The 23,728-nt window shown below is 50.5% G+C and overlaps 1 protein-coding gene across 2 annotated transcripts; it reads left to right on the top strand.

Moving 5' to 3' along the window:
• The first annotated feature begins 420 nt into the window (after window positions 1-420).
• On the top strand, window positions 421-23,254 carry KLHL12 (kelch like family member 12). 2 transcript variants are annotated; one of them, XR_008434745.1, is made up of 12 exons: window positions 421-519; window positions 751-948; window positions 7,561-7,714; window positions 8,474-8,691; window positions 11,693-11,842; window positions 13,754-13,868; window positions 14,839-14,945; window positions 15,807-16,002; window positions 16,699-16,857; window positions 18,055-18,153; window positions 20,749-20,956; window positions 21,207-21,292. XR_008434745.1 is itself a non-coding variant. In XM_053963972.1 (12 exons), the coding sequence occupies exons 1-12, from the start codon at window positions 436-438 to the stop codon at window positions 21,817-21,819; spliced, it is 1,794 nt and encodes a 597-aa protein (XP_053819947.1). In that variant the 5' UTR covers window positions 421-435; the 3' UTR covers window positions 21,820-23,254. The 2 variants fall into 2 exon arrangements, 1 of the variants encoding a protein (XP_053819947.1); XM_053963972.1 differs by lacking the exon at window positions 20,749-20,956 and adding an exon at window positions 21,693-23,254 and having other exon boundaries at window positions 21,207-21,393.
• Window positions 23,255-23,728: the final 474 nt, after the last annotated feature.

Genomic DNA, 23,728 nt, shown 5'->3' with positions numbered 1-23,728 from the left:
TTTGAACACTTTCAGGCACGGTGATTCCACCATTCCATGCCCGCTGCCCTGGGCAGCCTGTGCAAGGGCCTGACCAGCCCTTCAGGGAAGAAATTTTCCCCAATATCCCACCTGAGCCTCCCCTGGCCCAGCCTGAGGCTGTTCCCTCTCCTCCTGTCCCTATTCCCAGGGAGCAGAGCCCGACTCCTCCGGGCTGTCCCCTCCTGTCAGGAGTTGTGCAGAGCCAGGAGGTCCCTCCTGAGCTCCTTTTCTCCAGGCTGAGCCCTTTCCCAGCTCCCTCGGCCGCTCCCGGCGCTCCCTTCCCTTCCCCGGCCCCTCGGGGTCGCTGTCCTGCGGGCCCCGCGGCGGCCGCTGGGGGGCGCTCTGGGGCCCGCCCCGCGCTCGTTGCTCGGCAACCGCCCGGCACCCAGGGGCGGGTGCTCTGCGCGCGGCGCGATGACGCAATCAGAGCGCGCGGCGCGGGGAGAGGGAAGGGCGGGGGGAGGCGAGGTGTGCGGGCCGGGACCTCTCCCCGCGGCGGTGAGTGCGGCCGGGCCGGGCCGGGCCGGGCCGAGCCGGGCCGGGGCGGGGCGGGGCCGGGCTGGGCTGGCGGCCCCGGGCGGGTGTCGCCGGGGCGGCCGCGGCGCGGGGTCGCGGTGGGCGGGGGCGCCGGGCGGGGCGGGCGCTGAGGGCGGGCGGGGCGGTGCGGCGGCAGCGCCCCCTGTCGGCGGCGGGCGCCGTGCCATGTGGCCGTGCTGGCTGTGCCCGCAGGTGCCGCGCGCCATGGCCCCCCCCAAGGACATCATGACCAACTCCCACGCCAAGTCCATCCTCAACGCCATGAACGCCCTGCGTAAGAGCAACACGCTCTGCGACGTCACCCTCCGCGTGGAGCACAAGGACTTCCCGGCCCACCGCATCGTCCTGGCCGCCTGCAGCGACTACTTCTGCGCCATGTTCACCAGCGAGGTCGGTGCTGCCGCCGGCCCTGGGTGCTCCGTGGGTGGAGGAGGCAGGGCCGCCCAGTGCTTGGGCTGTTCTCTGTTGAGCTGCTCAGCAGCTGGGCCAGCATCCCCCCGTGGGGGCCCGGGATCCCCTTGTGGTGATCCTGGAGTCCACTGGATACTCCCCGTGGTTGCTCAGAATGCCCCCGTTGTGGTTCTTGATCCCTTCGTGGTGGCTGTGGGTGCCTCAGGAATCCCCATGGTGGCCCTTGGTCACTGTGAATCTCTCCATGCTGGCCCTGGAGCCCTCTGGGTTCTGTCCTGGTCGCCATGGAGCCTTTCGAGGTGATTCTGTGTCTTCTGGTGGTCCCAGAGCCGTTTATTGTGACCTGGTGGGGAGTTAAGAGGTTGTGGCAGGGACTGTGGCCTTGATTCATGGTCTGCAGCGACCGCCCTGTGCCCAGCGAGCTGCCAGGGTGAGCTGCCAAGCCGGAGAGTTCTGATACATTTACTTATTTTTCCAGTGGTGATTTGTGGTTTCCGTGGTTGCGGGCATCTTTGCTGCCCTGGCGCAGAGCTGTGGGAGCCGTGCTGGGGATTCTGGGCAGCCCTTTCAGTGCAAGGCAGGGTGCTTGACGCGTGCTCTGGGCTGCCCTTGGCACTGGCTGAGAGCTGGGCTGTGCTGCTCTCCTGCCATGGGGGTGTCACTGGGGCTGGGCTGGCTCTGAGCCCCAGGTGCTGCACCCAGCACATCTCACCTGTGAGCACCCTGGCTCTCAGCCCTTCCTGTGAGACTTACACTACCTGTGTGCAGTTTCCCTGAGTCACTGACAGGCACTGCTTCAGCTGGAGCTGGCACTCTGTTAAATGTCAGATGCTTTGCCTGGCTTTGTCTTTATAAGTTGGAGTCAATCTTTGCAGCTTTTCTTATGGAAGATGCTTTCCTTATCCTACTACCTTCCCCATGAGCAGGGAGAAACATTGTTAAGTAGCTCACAGGTGCTAAAGCCCTCCCTGCTAGCCCAATAATCATTGCAGCAGGGAATTATTTTTCTCTTTGTTTTACCCAGGCACGAAGGCTGTGGCAGAGCTCTCTGTGTACCCACTTATTTCAGTGCTGTCAGGGCAGCAGGTGTTTACAGTCCTGTGCAAAGAAACCAAAATGATGCATGTGTGGCCTGACCTCAGACCAATATCTTTTTTTGTCCATATCTTCATGAAATTTGTAAATCCATCAGGTTTGTGCTCTTTCTCTGCATAAAGGAAATGTAATTAGATGAAGAAAACACACAAAGCAAATTCAATCCCTGGTGGCTGGAGTTCTCTGTTCTCCAGTAGCTCTAGATGCTCAGCAGTACAGCAGGGTATCGCTGCTTCTCTAGGTTTGCCTCCATGTTCCTGTCAGTGCTTTTGACTTCTGGACTTCGTGTGCAGAGATCCCGTCACCCCGTGTGCTCCAGAACATTCTTTGTGGCTGCTAACAAAGGCTGGGGGTTGGTGTGCTTTGGGTCTGAGCCGAGATGTCTCTCCTTGTTTTGTTACACTCATGTTAACTGTAACATCATAGTGACCTTCATTCAGACATGTGAATCGTCCTAGGAAATTAAATTCTTCCTGAGAAAGCAGCTGTGCTTAGTGGGCAAAAATGCTTGCTCTCTCGTGCTCCCACAATGCCTCTGCTTTAGGGGTTTCTTTTCTTTTGCTTGGTTTGTGTTTCTTCCAAACTTGCTTCTTTGTTATGGAAACCCTAAAGTGACCAACCTGCCAAAGGGCACACAGTTATGGAGTGTTTGTGGGAGAGCTTCCTTCCAGGAAGGGGCAGCTTGGTAAGCCTCAGAGTGGACATGTTTCCTGTGTGTGTCAGAGCCTGTGATGGGACAGTGCTTGGACACTCTCCAGGCACTTGTGGGTGCAGGGTTTGGCCAGGCTGGGACTCCAGGGAGCCCAGAGTGTGTGTGGTGTCATGGACTGACAGGCCCTGCCAGGCTTCCTCAGCAGTCTATTGCTTGCCTCCTGCAGGTCCGGGGACTGCTTGGCTGCTCCAATGTGCCAGGCTGGGCTGCACGAGGCTTTGTTCAGAATTGATCTTGGGTTATGTCATGGCATTCCTGGCCTTTTATCCTGGGTTATGCCACAGTATTCCTGGTGTCACATCTGTGCATAGCCAGTACAACACTGAGACAGTCAGCAGATACTGTTGTCATAAGCAACTGCGTTTGCCCCTCTGTGTCTCAAGTTTCCTTCCTTCTCTCACTTCTGACTTTTAACATTTTAAAAAGTTCTCAGTCTAGCTTAGTATTAATTTTCTTCCCATTTTCTGTTCCCGTTCTACGGTATGAGGAGAAGCCACTGATCACCTGATGAACCCCAGTTTTTTTACAACACTTTCCTTTGCCCCTGTGCTGAGCAGTGTGGGAGAACTGAAACACCATCAGTTTTACCTGCAGGGTTGTTCCTTGACGTGAAAATTGCAGAGCAGTTTTATCTCCCCTGGATCTTGGCTGTGCACTGGTATTTGTCTTTGTTTGTCCAAGTTAACGTAACTTGGGTTCTTTTAAGAGCTGATTACTGGCTTCACCTCAGAAGGAAACTTCTGTCTTCTCTTGGAGGCTATGTTCTAGAAATTGAAGGGTTCTTTCCCTCTAGAACAGAGAAGTATTATTCTGGAAGTAAACAGCTGGTGTTTCCAGGTTCTTACATGGCCATCTTCTCTGCGCTGTGATTGCTCTCCAGGGTACAGTGAGCCACACATTAGCACTGTCATGCCAGCATTTCTCTTCCCCTGTGAAAAGAAATTGGGGTTTATTCCAGAGTACTTTTGTGTATCTGCATTAGTAAAGGCAAAACCAAGAAACAGCCTTCGGTAAGAAAGGAGTTGCAAAATTTTAGACCCATTCTCCTGCATGATTGTTGTGGTTTAGCCCCAGGCAGCAGCCAAGCCCCTCAGAGCCCTGTGCTTGCTCCCCCACCAGCAAGATCAGGGAGGGAGTCAGAAGGTTAAAAGCTGGAAAATTTGTGGGTTGGGATAAAGACAGTTTAATATGGAAAGCAAAAGCCACGTGTGCAAACACAGCAAACCCAGGAATTCACTCCCCGTTTCCCAGGGCAGGCAGGTGTTCAGCAATCCCAGAGAGAGCAGGGTTCCAGGACACGTAACAGTGACTTGGGAAGACAAACACCATCACTCCAAACAACCCTCCCCTCCTTCCTTCTGCCCCCCACTTTAAATACTGAGCATGATGTTATGTGGTCTGGAACATGCCTTTGATCACTTTGGGTCATCTCTCCCAGCTCTGTCTCCTTCCTAGCCCCCTTGCCAGCCTGGCAGTATGAAAAGCAGAGAAGGCCTTGGCTCTGTATGACCACTGCTCAGCAATAACGAAAACATCTCCATTATCATCCCTATGTTCAGCACAAATCCAAAATACAGCCCCATGCCAGCCACTGGGAAGGAAATAAATTCTACCCCAGCCAAACCCAGTACAATGATTTATGGATGGAATTGAAAAAGCAACATAGTTTCACAAAAGAGCTGTAACCTGCAGCCCCTGCCTTAAGGCTTTCTGCATCTTGGGCATCTTGAGGTAAAACTCCTGAGGCCTCAAAGTGACTCTCCTTAGTTGTTTTCCTGGATGCTGCAGTTGATTTTGGGATCTGTACTGCTGCACACTTCCTATGCATGGGCTACTTTACTCCCTTCAGGGACTGTGAGCAGAGCTCTGATAGTAAACAACAAAGTGAGAAACCAGTCTGAAATTCTGACTGCAGAGATGTTTCTGATGCCACTGAACAACCTCAAAAGTAAACAGTGAACACCTTGAAGAGGAAGGCTGCCTGGCCTGTGTGTTGGTTAGCATTGGATGACCATCATTTTGCATTCTGAGTCCAAGGATGTGGCTGCATGGATGGACGAGGGACTGTCTGTGTCCCAGCAGCCCAGCACTGAGCACTGCAGGCAGTTCTGTAATGCTGCACACACAGGCTGGAGCTCAGCTCAGAGTCCTCATGAGTGAAAGGCTGAGAGAATGGGGATTGTTGAGTCTGGAGAAGGCTCTGGGGTGGCCTTCCACTACCTGAAGGGAACCAACATGAAAATGGAGAGAGACTGTTTTCACTGGGGTTGCAGGAGAAAGGGAAATGGCTTCAAACTGACAGAGAGGGTCCTCAGAAGGTCCCTTCCAACCAAGACCAATCCATGATTCTGTGCTCAGAATCATGTTGTCTCCACACTGAGATCCTTCTTTAAGGTATGATGTTAGGATCCCAATTCTGCATCACACACATTAGGTGAAGTTACATGAAATACTTCCTTCCTTCTAGGCATTCTTAGCATGTGACTAAACTGAGCAAAATAACCAAGTAGTGGGGTGTAGCAGAAGTATAAGGGAAGCAGGAAGTAATCATCTGTTTGGTATTAGTGTTGTCCTTGTGGTTTGTGTTGTGGTCACCAATATAAAGAGAGTATGTGCATGGCTGACTGATTGTGGGTCAGGAGCTTCCTTATCAGCTCCAGGCTGATGTGTGAAGAACTGATGCTTACAGCTATCAGGAGGTCAATAGAAGTTTGTGACATTTTTGATCCTAAATATGTATGGTCTATGTCTTCATTTGCTTATTAGAATCATCTGAACAGTTCTGAACTTTGGTGGCATTTGTGTCCTTTGTGGTACAAACAGTTTAGTCTTGTTTTGAAGATGTTTTGTCAAGGCAGGAACTGGTTTTAGCTTCTGAATGCAATGCCTGGCCTGTCACACAGCAGGTCAGACAAGGTAATTTGCTGTTCCTTCCCAAATTTGGAAGCCATAAAGGTTGTTCACTGAGTCAATAGATTTGAAAGGCCTCTTCCCTCAAATTCCTTCAAGGGTCGCCATTACCTCCTGTACTTCCTTGCAAGTGTATCTCTGCATGATAGACAAGGCTCAGTCTCAGCACATCTCTGCTGTGTCCTGGAGTGCCTCTGCAGGAGTAGCTGCCACTGCTCTTATTTTCTGTATTCTGTATCACCTCCTTTTTCCCCAGCTGTGGCAGGTTTGAAGCTCAGTGATGGTGCTTTGGTCATGCTTTCTGCTCCCTGAGCCGCTGCCCAACTGGCTGTACCAACTTCGGGCTCATTCTTGGCCACAGAAACCACAGGCTGTCATCTGCATTGTGCTTGCACTGGTGCTGACTGCTCCAGAAGTCAGGGGCTGGTTTTGCAGCATGCCACAGGAAGATCTTTATCTCTTGAGGTGCAGCCATGCTGCTGAGCTGGCAGCAATGTGCAGGGTGTGATCAGTGAGCCCACCAGCCAGTCCATTGTTCAGGAATCATAGGGTGCTCTGCCAGCAGCTCTGTGCTGGAGGCACTGAACCATGAAACTGATACTTTGTGAAATATAATCTGTTTTGTGCAAATTTGATGGATTCACAGAATTTGCTGTTCCCAAAGATTGACCGTTGAGAGGATCATGTTCCTTGGAAAAAATAATTATTCCAAAATTAATCATAGAGGTGATTAAATAGTTGGGAGACAAAGTCTGGGTTGTGTAAGTGCCATCACTGCACAAACTGTCATTTTATTTCATTTCATTTTAGGAATGAAGTTCACCATAAGCTTGAAGAATGAATCAGGAAGCTGACGAGTTGAGAAAGCTTTTTCTTTGGCTTGGTTTTAGAGGAGAGTGGTGAAGATGTCCAGGTGTTGGAAAGGAAAATTACTTGTCAGTAGAATTGACTTGTTCAGGTTTAGGGCTGGACATGCCCAGGGGGAAGTTAACAAACCTCAGGCAGAAGGATGTCCTACTGATGGGGGCACAGAGAAGCCAAATTTCTGGGCCACAGGGAACTTGGCAAAACTCCCAAAATAAGGAAGAAATTGATAAAGCCAGCTCAGCAGCTGTGCTGAATTCAGCTTCGAATGGGTAGAAGGTAATTCTGGCACGCTGAGACCACTGAGTCACAGCCACCGACTCCAGAAGTCCCCTGACCCAGAGGAAGACTGAGCATGGGACTAATTAGCATAAGAAGCAAGGAAGTCATTAACCAATAGAAGATAGAAGGCTAATCAATAAGAGAACTAGATAGTTTGTAGCCAATGAACATTAATGCCTTCGGTTGCTAAAATGTATAAATAGTAAACTGTTTTTTCAGTCTGGCTGGCTTTGGGGATTGGCCCCCAGCCCCCCTTTCTGTGCTGAACTGAAATGAATCAAATACCCAGACTCTGAGTGTGGATTGGCCTCTTTCACACCTCGTGAAAGAACCTGCTTTGGGCCAACCCCTAGGTGGGGACTCCATATGAACTGCAGGAGGAATTCCCTTGGAGTAAATCTTGGAGTATTGCATGGAGGAGACAGTTTAGTTGTCTTGCACAGGTGACACATGTAATCTCTGCTGACTCAGATCTCAGCTCACAGGTTTTACTGTGCAGTGTGACTGTCCTTTTGATCCATAAAGAACTTTGTCTCTTACTCATTTCTGTAGGGGAATTCTGTAGGGGAATTCCCTCCTTCCCTATATCCTTTCAGTGAGCACCAGAACAGAAAGGACAAATCTCTGTTGAAATCTCTGACAGATCTTATTTTCAAACCTGCTGAGGGTTGTGGGCTTTCTGATCACATTAATGAAAAATAAAGCTGTGTCTCCCTTTTAATTTACAGCTCTCAGAGAAAGATAAACCCTGTGTGGATATCCAGGGCCTAACAGCCTCCACCATGGAAATCCTGCTGGACTTTGTATATACAGAAACTGTGCATGTGACAGTAGAAAACGTCCAAGAATTGCTTCCAGCAGCATGTCTGCTTCAGCTGAAAGGTAATTCAAAGATTAGCACAAATTGCATCATTGCTGCTGTTTAGAGATTTGGTTTGTTTGACCCTCTGTGCATGGAAAAGAAACTGATATTTATAAGTAGTTATGTCAAACTTCTCTTTTCTTGTGTGCTGTGGTCTCACTGGTTGCAAAACGAAATGGTAAAACAGGTTCCATTCTTTGGGCTACTGTACTTCTGCAAGAGTATTCCCAAGAGGAATTGTGAGCTGCATAGCACATAAATGTTACAGCTCAGTTAGATTACTGTAATAAGCAATCCTAGAAGTCATTTGAGCTGCCATCACAGTATGTCTGGGTCAGTAACAGACTGGTTGTTGTCATTGCACATGCACCTATGGAGCTATCCCAGACAATTATCCCAAATCCCAGACAACTTACCTAAAGGTTATCATAGACCTGGAAATCTGGTGCCATATCCACTAGCAGACACAGTAGTGGTTTATAATCCATGAAGCTGGGTACAACTCACATTGCAGTGTTCCTAGTATCAGATTGACTTAATTTTTTCATTGGAATAGAACAGCCAGAGCTCAAACCAGCCCAAACTCATGGTCTGGCTGCTCCAAGTGTCTTCACAGTCTCCAAAGCAATACATGCATGTGTATGTTTCTGTAGTACTTTTACTTGTTATTTGGATTGGATTTTCATTATTGCTTAGAACTTTCTTTTTTGAAGCCCTTGCCAAAGCAGTGGATTGATAGTAAGCGTGCAGTGCTCATTCACCCCTCCAATTTTCCGTAGGTGTGAAACAAGCTTGCTGTGAGTTTCTAGAAAGCCAGCTGGATCCATCAAATTGTTTGGGCATTCGGGATTTTGCTGAGACACACAATTGTGTGGATCTAATGCAAGCTGCAGAGGTCTTCAGCCAGAAACATTTTCCAGAGGTGGTTCAGCATGAAGAGTTTATCCTCTTAAATCAAGAAGAGGTTGAAAAGCTCATCAAGTGTGATGAAATTCAGGTAAAACCTGAAAAGTACCATTACTGTGCAAAGCATTAAAATAAAACTTTTAAACCAGTCAGTAATTAGTCCATACTCCTGGGATGGACTCCTCACACAGTTCCTGAATTTGAAATTTAATTTTCAAGAGGCGTCTATTTTTATTTTTGCTAGTTTGTAATTTTATCAGTACCATGTAGCTTCTGTGTAAGAATTTGTTGTCACACAAGTGTTTCTTGCAAGTCAATCACAGCGAGTTAGTTCCCTTTGCAGAGTTATTGGCTCTTCATTCCCTCCTTTCCCTGGAGAAGATAAGTTGTCTCAATGCCTACATTTCAGAAATAGCCTCAAACCTTAACTTCTGTTTGCCTGCTGATAGCAGCACAAGGAATCCTGGGACGGTGCAGGGTGGTCTAAATCTGCAGGGGCTTACAGGGAGATTTAGTTCCCTGAAGGTGAGCTTCTGGAGGGTGTGCTATGTGACTGGAACATGACAAATGTTTTTCCAACTATTCTATTAATAAGTTGACTATTCCCTGGTAATGAGGAGAGAGCTTGATTATTTATTGAGGTGGATTTTGTCGAGAGCTGATGTTCACTGCAGTTGAAAGGCTTGAAGCAATCACTGCTCAGAGTTCAGGGGAGCCGGAATGCTTGGAAGCAAACCCCAGTGTATGGGATATCTTTGATGGGATTCCTGAAAAGCCAGTACAGGGGTAGCTGGGGAGAATTGTTGATGTATTCCTTGAAAGTGGTCTTCAGTCATGCCGACATCCCCTTTTTAATGAGGCTGCTTGAGAAAAAGCATGTGAGGCAGTGGTGAAGGACCCGGCTCCAGCTGGGATCCACAGTGGAGCAGGCTGAGTGTGCTTGGTGTTTGACAAGCTGCAGTTTTGTGCTGTGAGGGGCTGAGCTCCTGTGGGTTGTGATGCTGCTGAGAGCAGCTTCTGGGCTGGGAGCAGAAAATAATGAGGAACTTCAGAATGACCCAGCCAAGCTTCTTGGATCATCTGTTCAGGAAAAGTGACATTCCTTGTGGATTGGAAGGGCTGGTTCAGACTGTGCAGTAGGCAATGTGTTGGGCATGCACTGTTGTGCCTTAAGAATATATGACAAGTAGGGCAAAGGAGGGGCTTCTCCCCCTCTTCTCTGTCCTTGTGAGACCTCACCTGGAGTGCTGTGTCCAGGTCTGGGGTTCTCAGCACAAGAAACACGTAAACCTGTTAGAGAGGGTCCAGAGGAAGCCTGGAGCCCCTCTACTCTGGAGCCAGGCTGGGAGAGCTGGGGGTGTTCACCTGGAGAAGAGACAGCTCCAGGGAAACCTTATAAAGGGGTTTATAAAAAAAGAGGAAGAGTGACTTTTTACGTGGGCAGAGAGTGATAGGACAAGGGGTAACAGTTTTAAAGAGGAGAGATTTAGATTTGATGCTGGGAAGAAATTCTTCCCTGTGAGGGAGGTGAGACCCTGGCACAGAGTACCCAGAGAATATGTGGCTGCCCCATGCCTGGAAGTGTCCAAGGCCCATGGTAGGGGGTGGAATGGGATGGGCTTTAAAGTCCCTTCCAGCCCAGACCAGTCTGGGATAAGGAGCAGATCTCTCTCCTGCTGTGCCAGCACAGAGGTGCTGTGTGGAATCAAGAGTGTGGTAAGGGAACACCCTCAGAAAATCTCTGGGCTGCTCAAGAAGTGCAATGACAGGTCCTCACTGTGATCCTGCATTTAGTGTTACTCATCGTTTATCAGAAAATATAAATGATTCAATGAACGGTAAAACTGTTAAATATATCTGAGGACATTCAGTTCAGGAGGGAATAAATCAGCACAGGATTATTGCATTTAAAGAGGAGGTGGGGAAATTGGAAACAATAAAGTAGTCTGCTCTCCTTTTGTGAGCTCTAATTGTCCTTCCCCTGTAATTCCAAGAGAAAGAGGCCATTCCAAATTACACTGTAACAAATATAAAACAATGGTGTAGAAGAATGCCTTACATAATTAACCTCTGCGGCTCCCTGCTTCAAAACATTCTGCCTGACAGCTTCAAACTGGATTTCAAAGGGGACCAGGCATAGGCTGGTGGGAAGGCTTAGTCCTTTCATCACAGGCTCTTCTTTTATCTTCATATTTAGTCTCAGTTAACAGACTGTGTGATAATAAATTCATGTCTGATTTCCTTTTACATTGGATATGTGCAAAAAGAAAACAAAGTCTAAGTAATATATAGTTTATATATATGTATATGTAATAAGTAATATATAATTCTTTTATATATATATATATATATATGAGATTTTTACAATTCTTTTGCTTTTGGTAATCATAGGTGTCCAAAGCACCTGTGGTTCTCTAACAGGATCAAATCTGGATGATTTAGTTAATGTAATCTCCAAAAGTGGTGTAAGCACCAGCATGTGCTGGTCCTAAATGGAGACAGAAATAAACTAGCGATAAAATAAAATAAACACTAGAAATAAGCAAAAGCAATCATGCCCTGGGATTCTCCACTCTGAAATCCTTTGTAGTTTTTAAAAGGTGAATTGAAGCCTTAAATGTACCCGCTCTGGCTGGAGTGTCCAAGGGGCAGTGTGTAGGCACAGGGCTGCCGGGGCCTAAGGCAGACACTTTGCTGTGCAAAGGAAACATGATTCTAATCATCTCTTTGATAGCACTTTGAATTTTGTTGGATCACAGCTCCTGCTCCAGAGAACTGTCCTGTGAGTTCCCACCGGTGAGTGGATGGAGCTCTCAGCTCCAGGCTCTGCTCCACACCGTAGCACTCACTGCTCTGGGACTTGGACTGCCCATTGTTGATCTCAGCTGCAGGGGAAAAAGCAAATGCAGGTTTAGGAAAAGGAAGTGAGAGAATTCCCTGTGCTTACGGGGATTTCCCTAAGGGACTACTAGCTGAAGTGTCCTGCTCCCTTGCTCGCTGTGAAGCAGTGCAGCAGCTGGACGTTGTGTGCTCCATGGCAGTAGCTCCAACATTTTGCTGCCACCTGATCGGGATGTGCCTCCTGTCTGCAGGTGGACTCGGAGGAGCCGGTGTTCGAGGCGGTGATAAACTGGGTGAAGCACTCGAAGAAGGAGCGCGAGGCATCGCTGCCGGAGCTGCTGCAGTATGTGCGGATGCCGCTGCTCACCCCGCGCTACATCACCGACGTCATCGACACCGAGGTACCGGCCCGGGCAGCTCCTGCCTGGGCTCTGCTGGCCCCCAGGACGTATGCAAAGCTCTTCCTCTGCTGCCACTCTTTGGTGACGCTGTGCAGCTGTCCCTGCTCAGCCGCAGCGCTGCTGTCACACTGAGCTGTGTTTGCTGTGCCAGCAGTCACAGCATCCCGCTCTGCAGCCGCAGGGTGCCTCTCCAGAGCCATTAGCCAGCTGTCTCTGCAGATATCCACAGCACCTTTCTGTTGTCATCTCTTGCAGTCTCTAAGTGCTTTCTGCCTTCATTCCTAAGTACTGGCAGGCTCCCTTCCCCCAGGCTGAAGATTGCTGCCATTGATCTCAGGGAGGTCATGACTCCTCAGACGGTGTCTGAGGTGCAGAGGGCCAGCAAGTACCTCTGTGTAGGAATATAAAAAGGTAAAAGACACTTTCTAAAGCTGAGAAAGGCTGGAAAATTTCTAAACCTTCTCATGGGAAGCTAAGAAATTAAGAACCAAGTGAATACATTTATATTTATCATAAAGAACGAGAAAGAACAAGAACTTATTGATAACTCAAGATGGGAAAAGTCCTAGATATATGTTTTGCCTACACCTCTTGAGTGAGAAAAAAAGCAGCTGTGTGGGTCCAGGACCTACACACAGCCAAGAGCCATGGCCAATGCTGCTGCTTTGTGTTCTGAGATGCTGCAGAGGCAGCCCAAAACGGGGACAATGCAAAGCAACAATTAAGCTTTTAAGTGCAAGTTTCATTCCAGACAGGAAGTGGTGCTGACCCCAGGCAAGATTTCAAAGGAAGGCCCAGAGAAGGTCAAACCAGCCTTCAGGTTAGGTGGTGATAGGATGTACTCAAGGGTTATTAGCCCTTGTCACCTGACAGGTGCTGAATGGTGAATGAGAGACATTTCTCTATGTAAGGAAAAGGCTGATTTAGCAAGTCATCTTGTGATGGATCATGGATAGTATTAAATCAGGACAACCTAATGAGCTGTTGTGGTAGGTTGTGCCAGAGCTAAAGGGTGTTCAGTCAGATTGTCATGGTCCACTTCAAACTGAAATTTAACCTAATGGAAAAGGGACTGGTACCAAAACAAATAGATCTGTTCCAAATCCAGCCCAAGACAGAGTGTGTACAGCCCTCAGCTCTCAGAGTGAATGTGAAGGGTGACCTGTCCAGTCTGGCAGTGCCACACACCAGTGGCACATCCTCCAGCTTGGGCCAGTATAGAGAGTGGAGCACTGGCCCCATGTGGCTGCCTCACAGAGACACCAGGAACCTGTAGAGGTAAATCTGAACGTACTGAAGCAGCATGTACACCCAACAGCCATGGGAAAATGAGTGCTGAGCTGAAGGAAGGTTGGTCCAGGCCCTCAGCTAGGGAAGGGAATTACACAGCATTGTGCAAGGAGATGAGACTGTCCTTGGATGCCCCTCACTCTTCAACAAGACCTCAGTGTTCCTGTTGCCTCTTCACAAGTCCATGTCCCATGTGCAAAGTGATCAGGGCAGTAAATCAGCTAAAGAGTTTCATTGTGCTGTGCTGTCTCTCTCTCCTCCAATAGCAGGTACAGGACAAGTTATGTGGGGCTTATCAAGTGTGCTTTTACTGCTAGCTCCCCTTCCTAGTCATATTTCTGCTGGCTTACGTGGAGCAGAAGTGGCTTTTCCTTAGTGTTCTAATGCAGCCATTTTCTTTAAGAAGCCTTCAGTGCCAGACTGTGAGGCTGGAGCCATATCTTCTCAGCTGCAGTCTGGTCTTCAGTTGCCTTGGCATTTCCCTGCATGCAGTATCTGCACCAGGACCCGCACACAAGTCCTTTTCATGCTGTCTGAGCTGATGAGAGTTGGCTTTAGGACAGTTCCTCTGAGGTTTCTTAAAATACATTGCATGTACCAGTGACTCATGTTTCTCCCCAGCCTTTTATACGCTGCAGCCTGCAGTGCAGAGACCTCGTGGACGAAGCCAAGAAATTCCACCTTCGGCCCGAGCTCCGGAGCCAGATGCAAGGACCCAGGACACGAGCACGTCTGGGTGAGCAGCAGAGGAAAGGATCCTGAGAGGGGCCAGGGCACTGGCAGGTGTTGTGTCAGACGCCTTGACTAATGCCTTGTAACTGTGTTGATGTTCTTCACAGCAGTAACTTATCCCATGGTCCCCAGCAGGACAGAGAGTGGACTGGAGCAAAGGACAGAGGTGCCTCTTTTACAGGGGCACCTGTAAAAGAGGTTTATAGATTGCTTAGTGCCAGTGTGGGGACTAGCTGATTGCCTTTAATCCCAGGCCCCTGCTGTGGCCTTAAAAACAGTTTCCTGAGTTCCTGGTGCCTGCAGATACATTTGTCCCAGCATGCAGCTGTCCCGAGAACTGTGGGAAGAGTTTCTTCCTGTCTGAAGAGGCAGGTATCGGAGTCCAAAATAGAGCTGTGAGGTGAGTGACAGCAAGTTTCCACAGAGAATTGAACAGGGGAAGGTGCAAGGAGGGAGATGGAGATGTCCCTCTTCCCCTTTAGAGGTGCTTTTTTTTTTTTTTCTCCCTAGCCTTGTTAAGGCAAATAAATGGTGATATCTTCCTTTATTTCAGTAACTTCTACCAAGCACAGTCACTGAGTTGTTCGGAAAATGCTTGTCTTAGGGAAAAACAGTGGAAAGGGTACAAAAGGAGATAAAAAGGAGTGAACTTCAGCACCTGTCTGAGGCAGCTTGCCTTTTCAAAGTGCCTCTGATGTTAGGAGAAACAGCCCTCCAGCAGCCAGCTCCTAACACCTCAGTCAGTTGTCTGCCACATGTTCTGAAGAGTTTCTCCCTTCTCTTTCTTGCTGAGCACAGAGGGAGTGTGAGTGCCCGAGCCAGGTTAGGTCCCTTCTCCAGAGCCGAGACAAAACCAGGGATTTAGAGGCAGCTTTGTGCCAGGGAAGACTCAGAGTTTCTTCAGGTTGTTCCCCTGAAGTGACCCTTTGGTTGTGAAGGGATTGACTTGGCTTTGCTGTCCCTCTGTGCCTCAGGAGCTAACGAAGTGCTGCTCGTGATCGGCGGCTTTGGCAGCCAGCAGTCCCCCATTGATGTGGTGGAGAAATATGACCCCAAGACCCAGGAGTGGAGTTTCCTGCCGGTAAGGGACTGGTTTCAACCACCACTGGGCTGCCCAGGCCGTGAGCAAACTCTGATCCTGCAGCACCAGCTGGATAACAGTCTCCTTGGGCTGTCCTGTGCAATCTTTAGAGATTTACATGGTGAATGCTGAAACCACTTCAGCTTGCAGAGTGACTGAGGGAGAGGGGGTTGTTGTCACAGACCTGATCAGCTGAGCCTGCAGAGACCCACATCTTGGTTGTGGGAGTGAGAACGATCATGTTTCTTAGTGAAGGGGTGTGAAGCTTTAAGGTTAGTGCTGATAATTGGAATGTCAATAGGCACAGTGTAATCAGTGCAGTCTTCAGGCTGCTGCGTGATCCCACTGCTTTTTGGAACATAATGGGAAGAGAGAATTCCTGCACTGAGGAGTATTTTTACCTAAATTAAAATCACCTTTATCTGTGTGAAATGGTGGAGAACTGCCTTTTCTTCAGTATCACCTGTTAGGGCAGACTCAGTATCAACTGGTGTTCCAAAATTCTGATCTTTTTGGGAGGCTGAAAGTTTCATCAAATATTTAGAGTCCCTACTTTTTCCCATTGCCAGTGGGAGGCTAACAAAATCGTCCCAAATGCATCAGAGGTTATGCAGCAGCACAGGATAAATGACATTTAGTGTGAAATATTTGAGTGCAGAGAGACACGGTCCTGAGAAGAGAGCATGGCAGTGGGAGGCAGGCAGTCACTCAGGCTGTGCCCTTTAAATCCATAGTGCTGCCTGCCCTGGGGCAGTGAGCCATTTCCCAAAGGAGCAGCAGAAGAGGGTGGAAGAGCAGTGGTTGGTCTCCGTGCCCAGTGTTGTTTCTGTCCGTGACCTTGGTGTTGCTTTGCTGTCCCAGAGCATCACCCGCAAGCGGCGATACGTGGCCACGGTGTCCCTGCACGACCGCATCTACGTCATCGGGGGCTACGACGGGCGCTCCCGCCTCAGCTCCGTGGAGTGCCTGGATTACACGTCGGATGAGGATGGCATCTGGTACTCCGTGGCTCCCATGAACGTGCGCCGAGGGCTGGCGGGAGCCACAACCCTTGGAGGTACGTCCTGGTCACTGCCAGGGCAGAACAGCCTGCTCAGCTCTGGCCTGAGATGCTCTGAGCTGCTGTGTGAAGAGTGGGCTGGCTCTGGGGGAAGAGGGAAGCCTGAGATTCTGCCTTCTCATCACTGGGATGCAGAAATGGAAAACTTGCCCACATATCCTGAGAGGAGCTCTGCCTCCGCTGCATTCCTGCAGCATGTATCTGTGAACTGGGGGAAAGGGGCTCTGTGAGAGATTATGGAGTGGGAAGTTCTGAGGGTGGTGACAGTGTTGGGCAACGCTGAGCACAGGACACCAAGTACAGCTGTGACCATCCAGCACTGGAGTGACTGGAAGATCTGCAGGGAAGGAGTGAGGACTTTGGGCAGGTACTGACATGAGGCTCGCCATGGACAAGGTTTGGGTTTGGGCATGGCAGTGTTTCAGTGGTTCTGCAGCATGAAAAAAAATAGCTGGATTGTGTGTGTTCTCTTTCATCCATCAGCAAGAAGCAGATTTAAGTGCCAGATGGAACTTGTGTTTGTTTGTTAGGCCTGTGAGCCAGACTGAGGAGCCTGGGTTCATCTTGGCTCCCAGTGTGCCGTGGTCTGTTTTCTGTGGTTTGCAGTCCATGTTGCAGCTTTGCTCCGTGTGGGAGGGCCCTGGTGCTCCGTGCTCCTGGCTGACTGGCTGGGTCCCACCTCTGTCCCTGCAGACATGATCTACGTTTCGGGTGGGTTCGATGGGAGCCGCCGTCACACCAGTATGGAGCGCTATGACCCCAACATCGACCAGTGGAGCATGCTGGGAGACATGCAGACAGCACGGGAGGGAGCGGGGCTCGTGGTGGCCAATGGAGTCATCTACTGCCTGGGTAGGTACCCTCAGCACCTCTGGAGCTGTGCAGAGCCTGCCTTTTTACCCAAGTGACCATTCAAGTGCTGCCTGAGCAGCCCCAACCTGTCACGTCCATGTTAGAAGAGGTTTAACCTCACAGCTGTGTCAGTGAGTGCTGCCTGACCTCACTGTTCCCATCACAATGGCTTGGACTGCAGCTGCCACATCACTGCAGGGAATGCTGCACACTGCAAATTAAACACAGTTTACACACACTGCCTTTGAGGAATGGCAGAAGTGTGGAGGACAAGCAATGCCAGCTGAGGCTTTGTGTGGCCTGGCAGTGTCTAAATGCCCAGAGATGAAGCAGGTAGCTGTGGGACAGAGGGTGCACCTGCAGTGGTGGCTGTAGTGCTCCAGAAATGTATCCTAAGCTCTCTGTTCTCCAGCTTCTTCCTGTAGCACTCATTTCAGTTTCAGAGCACTACACCAGCTGTGAATATAGTGAGATTGCCAGAGGACAAAGCACTCTGAAGCTTGTTCTGTGGGTCACCTTCTAGGCCCCAGAGAAGGCAGGCCCAGTGTTGTACCCACATCTGTTGCAGTCGTGTTCCTGGGGAGTCACAGATCTTAGGCACTGCTTTCATAGAACCACTGAATGGTTTGGGTTGGAAGGGACTTCATCTCATTCCACCCCCTGCCATGGGCAGGGACACCTTCCATTAGACCAGGTTGCTCCAAACCCTGCCCAACCTGGCCTTGAATCTGGCCATAAACCAACCACGTTTATTCCCCTTCCTCATGCTATTCCCCAGGGTGGATGGCAGCATGCTGCTCCTTTGCTGGGGCTGCACAGAGATTTTAGTATCTGCTTGTGAAACAGCTCTTGAGAGATCCCAGCCTACACCATTCAGCCTCGTGCAGCTGCAGCACAGACCTGGGAGCTGCACATGTGCAGGGCTGCATCAGCAGTGGCCTCAGTGTGCTCAGAGGCAGCTCCATGGGGCTGGCCTGGTTTGCTGGTTTGGGGAGGTGATGCTGTCCCACATGGCCCAGTGCAGTGTGGGGGCAGAGCTGGCTCTGGGCTGGCTGCAGGATCCTCTGTCCCACCAGGATGGGCTGTGCTGATGGCAGTGCCACGCTGTGCTTGGGGCCCACCTGGAATGGTACTGCTCTGCACAGAAAACATTCTCCCCAGGTGAGCCCCATGGTTTGCTCCTGTGTTTTGTTTCAGGAGGCTACGATGGGCTGAACATCCTGAATTCTGTTGAGAGGTATGACCCTCACACTGGACACTGGACAAATGTCACTCCAATGGCCACTAAGCGCTCAGGTAAGAGCCCACAGTGTCACCATTGAGTCAGAAATGACACGGATAAATGAGTGACACACTCCATGTGTTTTCAGAAGGCTCATAACAATTTTATTAGGAACCCATTCCTTTTTATACTCTAGCTCCCTACAGGTGGATCTGATTGGTCCTTTAATCAAAACACTGTCACCATTGGCTAATTAAGAAGACACCCATCTGTAAACTTATGGGAAATCAACTTTTTACAAACACCACCTGTGGATTGTTTCGTATTTGGTAATCATTCTTTCTCTCCAGCTCCCTCAGACCAATTCATGGGAAAGTTTATCTAGCTTTCTCTCTCTCTGACCAGACTGTCACATCCACACCCACAGTGCCTTGAGATCAGTGTGTTTCCTGCTGCACTGAGGGAGCAGTCACTGCTGGTGTGTTCTGCTGCCCTGGAGGATGCTCTGGCCCAGTGGGTGGGTTGGCTTTGAGAAAGGATGATTTTACTGGCTTGAATTCCTAGGGGAAATATTAGTTTTCACATGCCTCCATCCCAAGCCAAGGTGTGTATAGAGGAATGTAGTGGCAGGGTTACAGGGAGGCAGATGAAATGCTGTGTGACTTCCACAAGGAGGAACAATGCCTGCCATGGAAAAGAGCTCCCAAGGCACAAACTGACCACAGTACTGGGTCAGTGCTCGTCAGCTGCATGGGACATGGTGAAGGCAGGTGTGCCCTGCCAGGCTCCTTCACCTGAGCCCTGCTCCAGGGCAGCACTGCCCCAGCAGTATCGCCCAGCAGTGGGCTACACAAATGGTGCAGTCACACAATAATTATTCCCCAACAACTCTTCACTTGTCTCTCTGCCTGGTGTTCTATCCGAGCTTTAAGTTGGCACTCATATCTAGGACAAAAATATAGTTTAAATCCTACTTTTGGGGTATCTTTCTGTTTAAACTCTCCTTCATTTCTCAGAGGGGTTGTCGTGGGGCTCCTGTAGCTCCTGTGTGCCCAGGTGTGTTGGCCTCCTGCTCTTACTGTGTGCTTCAGGCTCCTGCCCTGCCCTCCAGGCCACGCTGACGGGCTGCCCTGGCCCTGCCTGTGTGTGCACAGGAAGGTTGCTGTGTGCTCCACACCTGTGTGGCTCCCAGTGCTTACAGTTATGTGCTTAGACCCTCTTCCAAATCCCTTTTGAGGTTTCTTTTTCTCTACTTCTTTCAATAACTGGCCCTCACAGCCAGCCTGGGCAGCACTCGTCCATGTGATCCCTGTGCAGTGGTCCTGGTTAGGGACAAGTACTGGCTACACAATAAAACTGGGCTCTGTTCCAAAAACATTTCAGTTTTCTTGTGCCTGCAGTGGCATTCACCAAAACCCCAACCTTTAAATATTTATTCCTGTGACTGGGCTATTCCTGTTAAGTGTTGGTTTATCTGCCAGGAATGGATTTGATTTAGGAGTTGGGTACTTTCCAGATCCAGGAAGGCCATACATATAAAATACAGGATAAAATGTGCAGGTTTTTCTAGGTCAGAGGCACCATGTGAGGTCAATCCATGAATCTCTAGGAAGCTTGAGGATCAGATGGGGCCTGCTTTGAGCACCAGAGAAGGCTGAGTTTAAGACCAGAAGCAGAATTCAAGCTTTCTACAAGAGGCATTTCCCAGGTCTGTGCTCCCCACAGGAGCTGGAGGTTTTAGTAGCTGTGCCTTGGCTGCAGCATGAGCTCCTTGGTGCCACAAGCCAGCAGGAATCTGGTGAGGCTCTTGACCCAGCACTGGCTCACCTGGTTCCTTCCTTGGCACTGTGACCTGGAGTACCAAGATCTGAAACATGGGTGTGCCCAAAGGCCTTTTTTTGCTCAAGTTTTTGTGCTGCTAACTACTCACACCCTAGGTGTGAGTGCTGGTGACCTTGGACCTTGCAGGATTTCTTTTCCCCCAGAAAACAATCTAAGAGTTACCCACGTGCAGGTGTTTGAATTCCAAGACCAGGACTAAGAGTAATCTTGGCTTTATTCACAGAGATAATTTCCTCCTTGTTTCTTTTCACCTCTTAGGGCAGATTCTGGAGGGAGGCTACCTTTCAGAGACCTTGGCCATAGTGCATTGCTGGACCAAATTTCCCTGATTAGGCCTTGGTTTGGTCTCTTCAGCCAAAGCTCCTGGAGAGCCCACTGGGCCAGCTTGGCCATTCCCAGCTGTTCTGAGGCTCTCAGCAAGGACAGACAGGGAAAGCCAGGATGTGTTTAGTGGAACAGAAAGTCTCTTATAACCTGTTTGTAAAGAAACAGATCCATGCCAGGGTAGCTGGCTCATTCCCTTCAGGATATTCATTAGTGCAGGAGTTCCACGTGGGTGGTGACAGCCTGACAGGGCTGACTGTGCAGGAGCCCCTGAGGCCACCGAGTGCATGCTAATGTCACAGTGTCCTCCTGTGCTGTACCTGAGGGGGCTGCCAAGGAGGAACTAAGGCTGGTGGGGGTTATTTGCTGCTGGTTTCATAAATTCCCAGTTGGAGCAGCATATTATTGTCTGCTTTCACTGTGAGAACACCTGTTCAGGCAGCTGCTCCAGCCACCTCTGCCTCTGCAACAGTGTAGAAACCAGTTTTCATTTTGTCTTCCAGAGGAGTAATGTCAGGGAAATCCCTCCTCCAGCTTTGCATGGAGCAGTGTGCAGCTACTCTCCAGGCCACAGCCAGGAGCTGGGTGACAGCAGGGACTCAGAAACACCAGAGGAACCTGTCTCTGGCTGACAGTCCCAGCCAGCTACCTGCCAGCAGAGCGGGCCTGGTGCTGCTCTGCTCACACACCTGTGGTCAGGTGTCAGCCCAGGTAAAGCTCTCGTGCTGCTGTGCTGCCTAGGCCCCCCATGCCACAGAGTCAGCAGTGTTTAGTGGAGCGAGATGTTTTCATGTTTCCTATTGGAGACAACAGAAGACACGGTTATCAGCTCTTCTGGGGGAGGTACAAACATAACAAATGTCCTGTGGAGAGGGAGGAATTGACCTGCTCACCTTGTGGCAGTGAGCCCGGTGCTGCCGGTGTCACTCGTGGGTGTGACTGTGCCACCTTCTCTCCGCAGGGGCTGGCGTGGCTCTGCTCAATGACCACATCTACGTGGTGGGTGGCTTCGATGGCACGGCACACCTCTCCTCGGTGGAAGCCTACAACATCCGCACCGACTCCTGGACCACGGTGACCAGCATGACCACGCCCCGCTGCTACGTGGGGGCCACCGTGCTGCGGGGCCGGCTCTACGCCATCGCCGGGTAAGCCCAGGGGCCCTGCAACTCTGGGTGCTCAGCAAGTGACCCCAGGGGACACAGCTGCTGCCCCTTCCACGGGGCCTCTCCTCCATGAGAGGAGACACCCACGGGGTCACCGTGCCCAACCAAAACAGGCAGCACAAAGGTCCAGGGCCCAGGCAGGCAGGAGAGCGGCAGCACACAGCAATGGCAGCCGATGCAAGGGTTGTAATTTAGGCTATTCCGGCCTCCCAGGAGGAGCTGTGAATGCCTCAGCCTCTTCTCCAGCACCATCCTTCATCTGTAACTTTCTGTCCTGGCAGATACGATGGCAACTCACTGCTGAGCAGCATCGAGTGCTACGACCCCATCATTGACAGCTGGGAAGTGGTCACCTCCCTGGGGATGCAGCGCTGCGACGCGGGGGTCTGCGTCCTTCGGGAGAAGTGATCAGGAGGGAACTCACAAAGAAAAACATTCTAAAAAGTCTCGGCTGGAGGAAGAGTCCCAAATGATTTGCAGTGACTGTTCTTGAGCGTTGTGGATGCTGTGGGAATGAGCACCAGAACAGCAGCTTTCTGTGCTGCTTGTGACTAGAGCATGTGCATAACTGTGTGATTTCAGCAGTCATTTGAAATCGGGGGCTCTCTGGGAAGCTGGAGGAAGGGGATAAATGGGTCAGGAGAAGCTGCACTCTCTGCTGTTCCTGCGGCTCAGTCTGTGGGCAGAGCAGAGTTGCCCCAGCCTGGTCTCAGCCAGCCTGGTGACCCCTCCCAAGGACATGTACATACCCCTGGGTCACCTCTTCAGCCACCGCAGGACCCCGCGGGTCCTCGGGTCGCTCTCAGCCGTGTGGATGTGTGAGGGTGAGTCCAGCTGCTCTTATGTTCCAGCTTCAAATCATCGTGTCCGTACTGAATGTTCCAAGGTGCTCCCGAGCACACGTGGCTGCAGAGCCAGGCTGGCTGGTGTGTGTGAGGGGGCCTGCACTGGCACTGTGTCTGCAGGGTCCTCGCAGGGCTGCACACAAAGGAGTCGAAGGTTAAAGCTGTCAGCTACTGTGACCAGAGCCTGAGGCCACAGGGGCAGAGGCAGGGGAGGAGCTCGTTGCCTGCCACAGAAGCATCTGCAGTGTTTGTACTCTTGATCAGGTGCTCAGCAAGGTTCATCACATGGTGTTTCCTCAAAAAGCTTGACAGCTCCAGCTGCCAATGACGTTTAGCACTGGGAGCTTGGCCGTGCCTGTGCCCCACCCTGTGAGCTGAGGCCAGGAGAGCAGGGACACGGTGGCTGCTGCCCACCAAGGTCCTGCTGGTGAGTCACTGGGGTTTGTCCCACACAAAATGCTGAGTCCAGCACACCCAAGGCAGTTTTTCACTCAAGTTCATTGTGTGGGTTTTCCTTTTATCTAGGATTTTTCTGCTTCCAGGGCTGTTCTGGAGTGACATCCGGGATTCTGTTTCGCCCTTTGTTCTCAGCTGTTTATTCCCCTGTCTCATAACTCCACATGCTGTGACACTTGCTATCCCTGGCCTGCCCCGTGAGCCCGGGTGAGGCTCCATCAGTGGCTCACAGCAGCTCATGGAGCACTCCCTGCTCAGCATGTCCTGCCTCACTGCGTTCCTGGCAGCACGGGCTCCCCTCTGCCATCAGCTTGCCCCACAGTGCCTGGGCTCCATGTAGTGCTGCTCGTTGAGCTTCCTGCTGACTCCTTGCTTGGGGACAGGGTGGGATCAGGGACGTGGTAGCATGACCTAATTATGCACTTTCAGCCAATGCTCTGACCTTCTGCGTTTGTTTCTATCACACAAGTGTTCTGTGGTTTTGTTTCCTATGTTTATTTTTTAATGAAAGTATAAAGAATAAAATATTTCCTGAGCCAGTAGGAGTTTAGCTTTTGTTCTCTACCTTCCAGACATATGTCTTGACTGCTATGTGGAGGGTTTGTGCAAATCCTGTGTTAGACAGGCAGCTACCCTCAGGTGTGTCTCTGCCCTGCAGCTTCAGTCCAGTAATGAAAAGCAGCTGCTCCAGCTGTGAGATCTGTGGCACAGAGTCCAGCCAGGCCTGGAGGACTCCCTAGGGAGGGAATTTCTTGCAAGGTCTCTTGGAGAAGAGCGTGGCAGCAGAGAGGAGGAAAAGACTATGGTTACAGTCAACAGAAATAATGGATAATCAGGGGCTGAACATGAGCCCAGGTGGCCAGGAAGGCCAATGACACCTGGTTTGTACCAGCCATGGTGTGACCAGCAGAGCCAGTGACCATCCCTCTGCTCTGGGCACTGCTGAGGTCACACCTCCAATCCTGGGAGCAGTCTTGGGACCCTCACAAGGACATTGAGGGACTGGAGCGTGTCCA

This window comes from Vidua chalybeata, chromosome 24, assembly GCF_026979565.1.
Source record: "Vidua chalybeata isolate OUT-0048 chromosome 24, bVidCha1 merged haplotype, whole genome shotgun sequence".
NCBI lineage: Eukaryota > Metazoa > Chordata > Aves > Passeriformes > Viduidae > Vidua > Vidua chalybeata.
The sequence above is the reverse complement of the archived record's forward strand: the minus strand, read 5'-3'. Positions and strand labels throughout refer to the sequence as shown.

What these genes read in the sequence shown, in the direction of transcription:
- KLHL12 (XM_053963972.1), top strand. Translation starts at nt 436, where the DNA reads ATGACGCAATCAGAGCGCGCGGCGCGGGGAGAGGGAAGGGCGGGGGGA. An exon ending in CCGACGTCATCGACACCGAG is followed by an intron (nt 11,843 to 13,753) that starts GTACCGGCCCGG and finishes GTTTCTCCCCAG; the next exon opens with CCTTTTATACGCTGCAGCCT. An exon ending in TGGAGTCATCTACTGCCTGG is followed by an intron (nt 16,858 to 18,054) that starts GTAGGTACCCTC and finishes GTTTTGTTTCAG; the next exon opens with GAGGCTACGATGGGCTGAAC.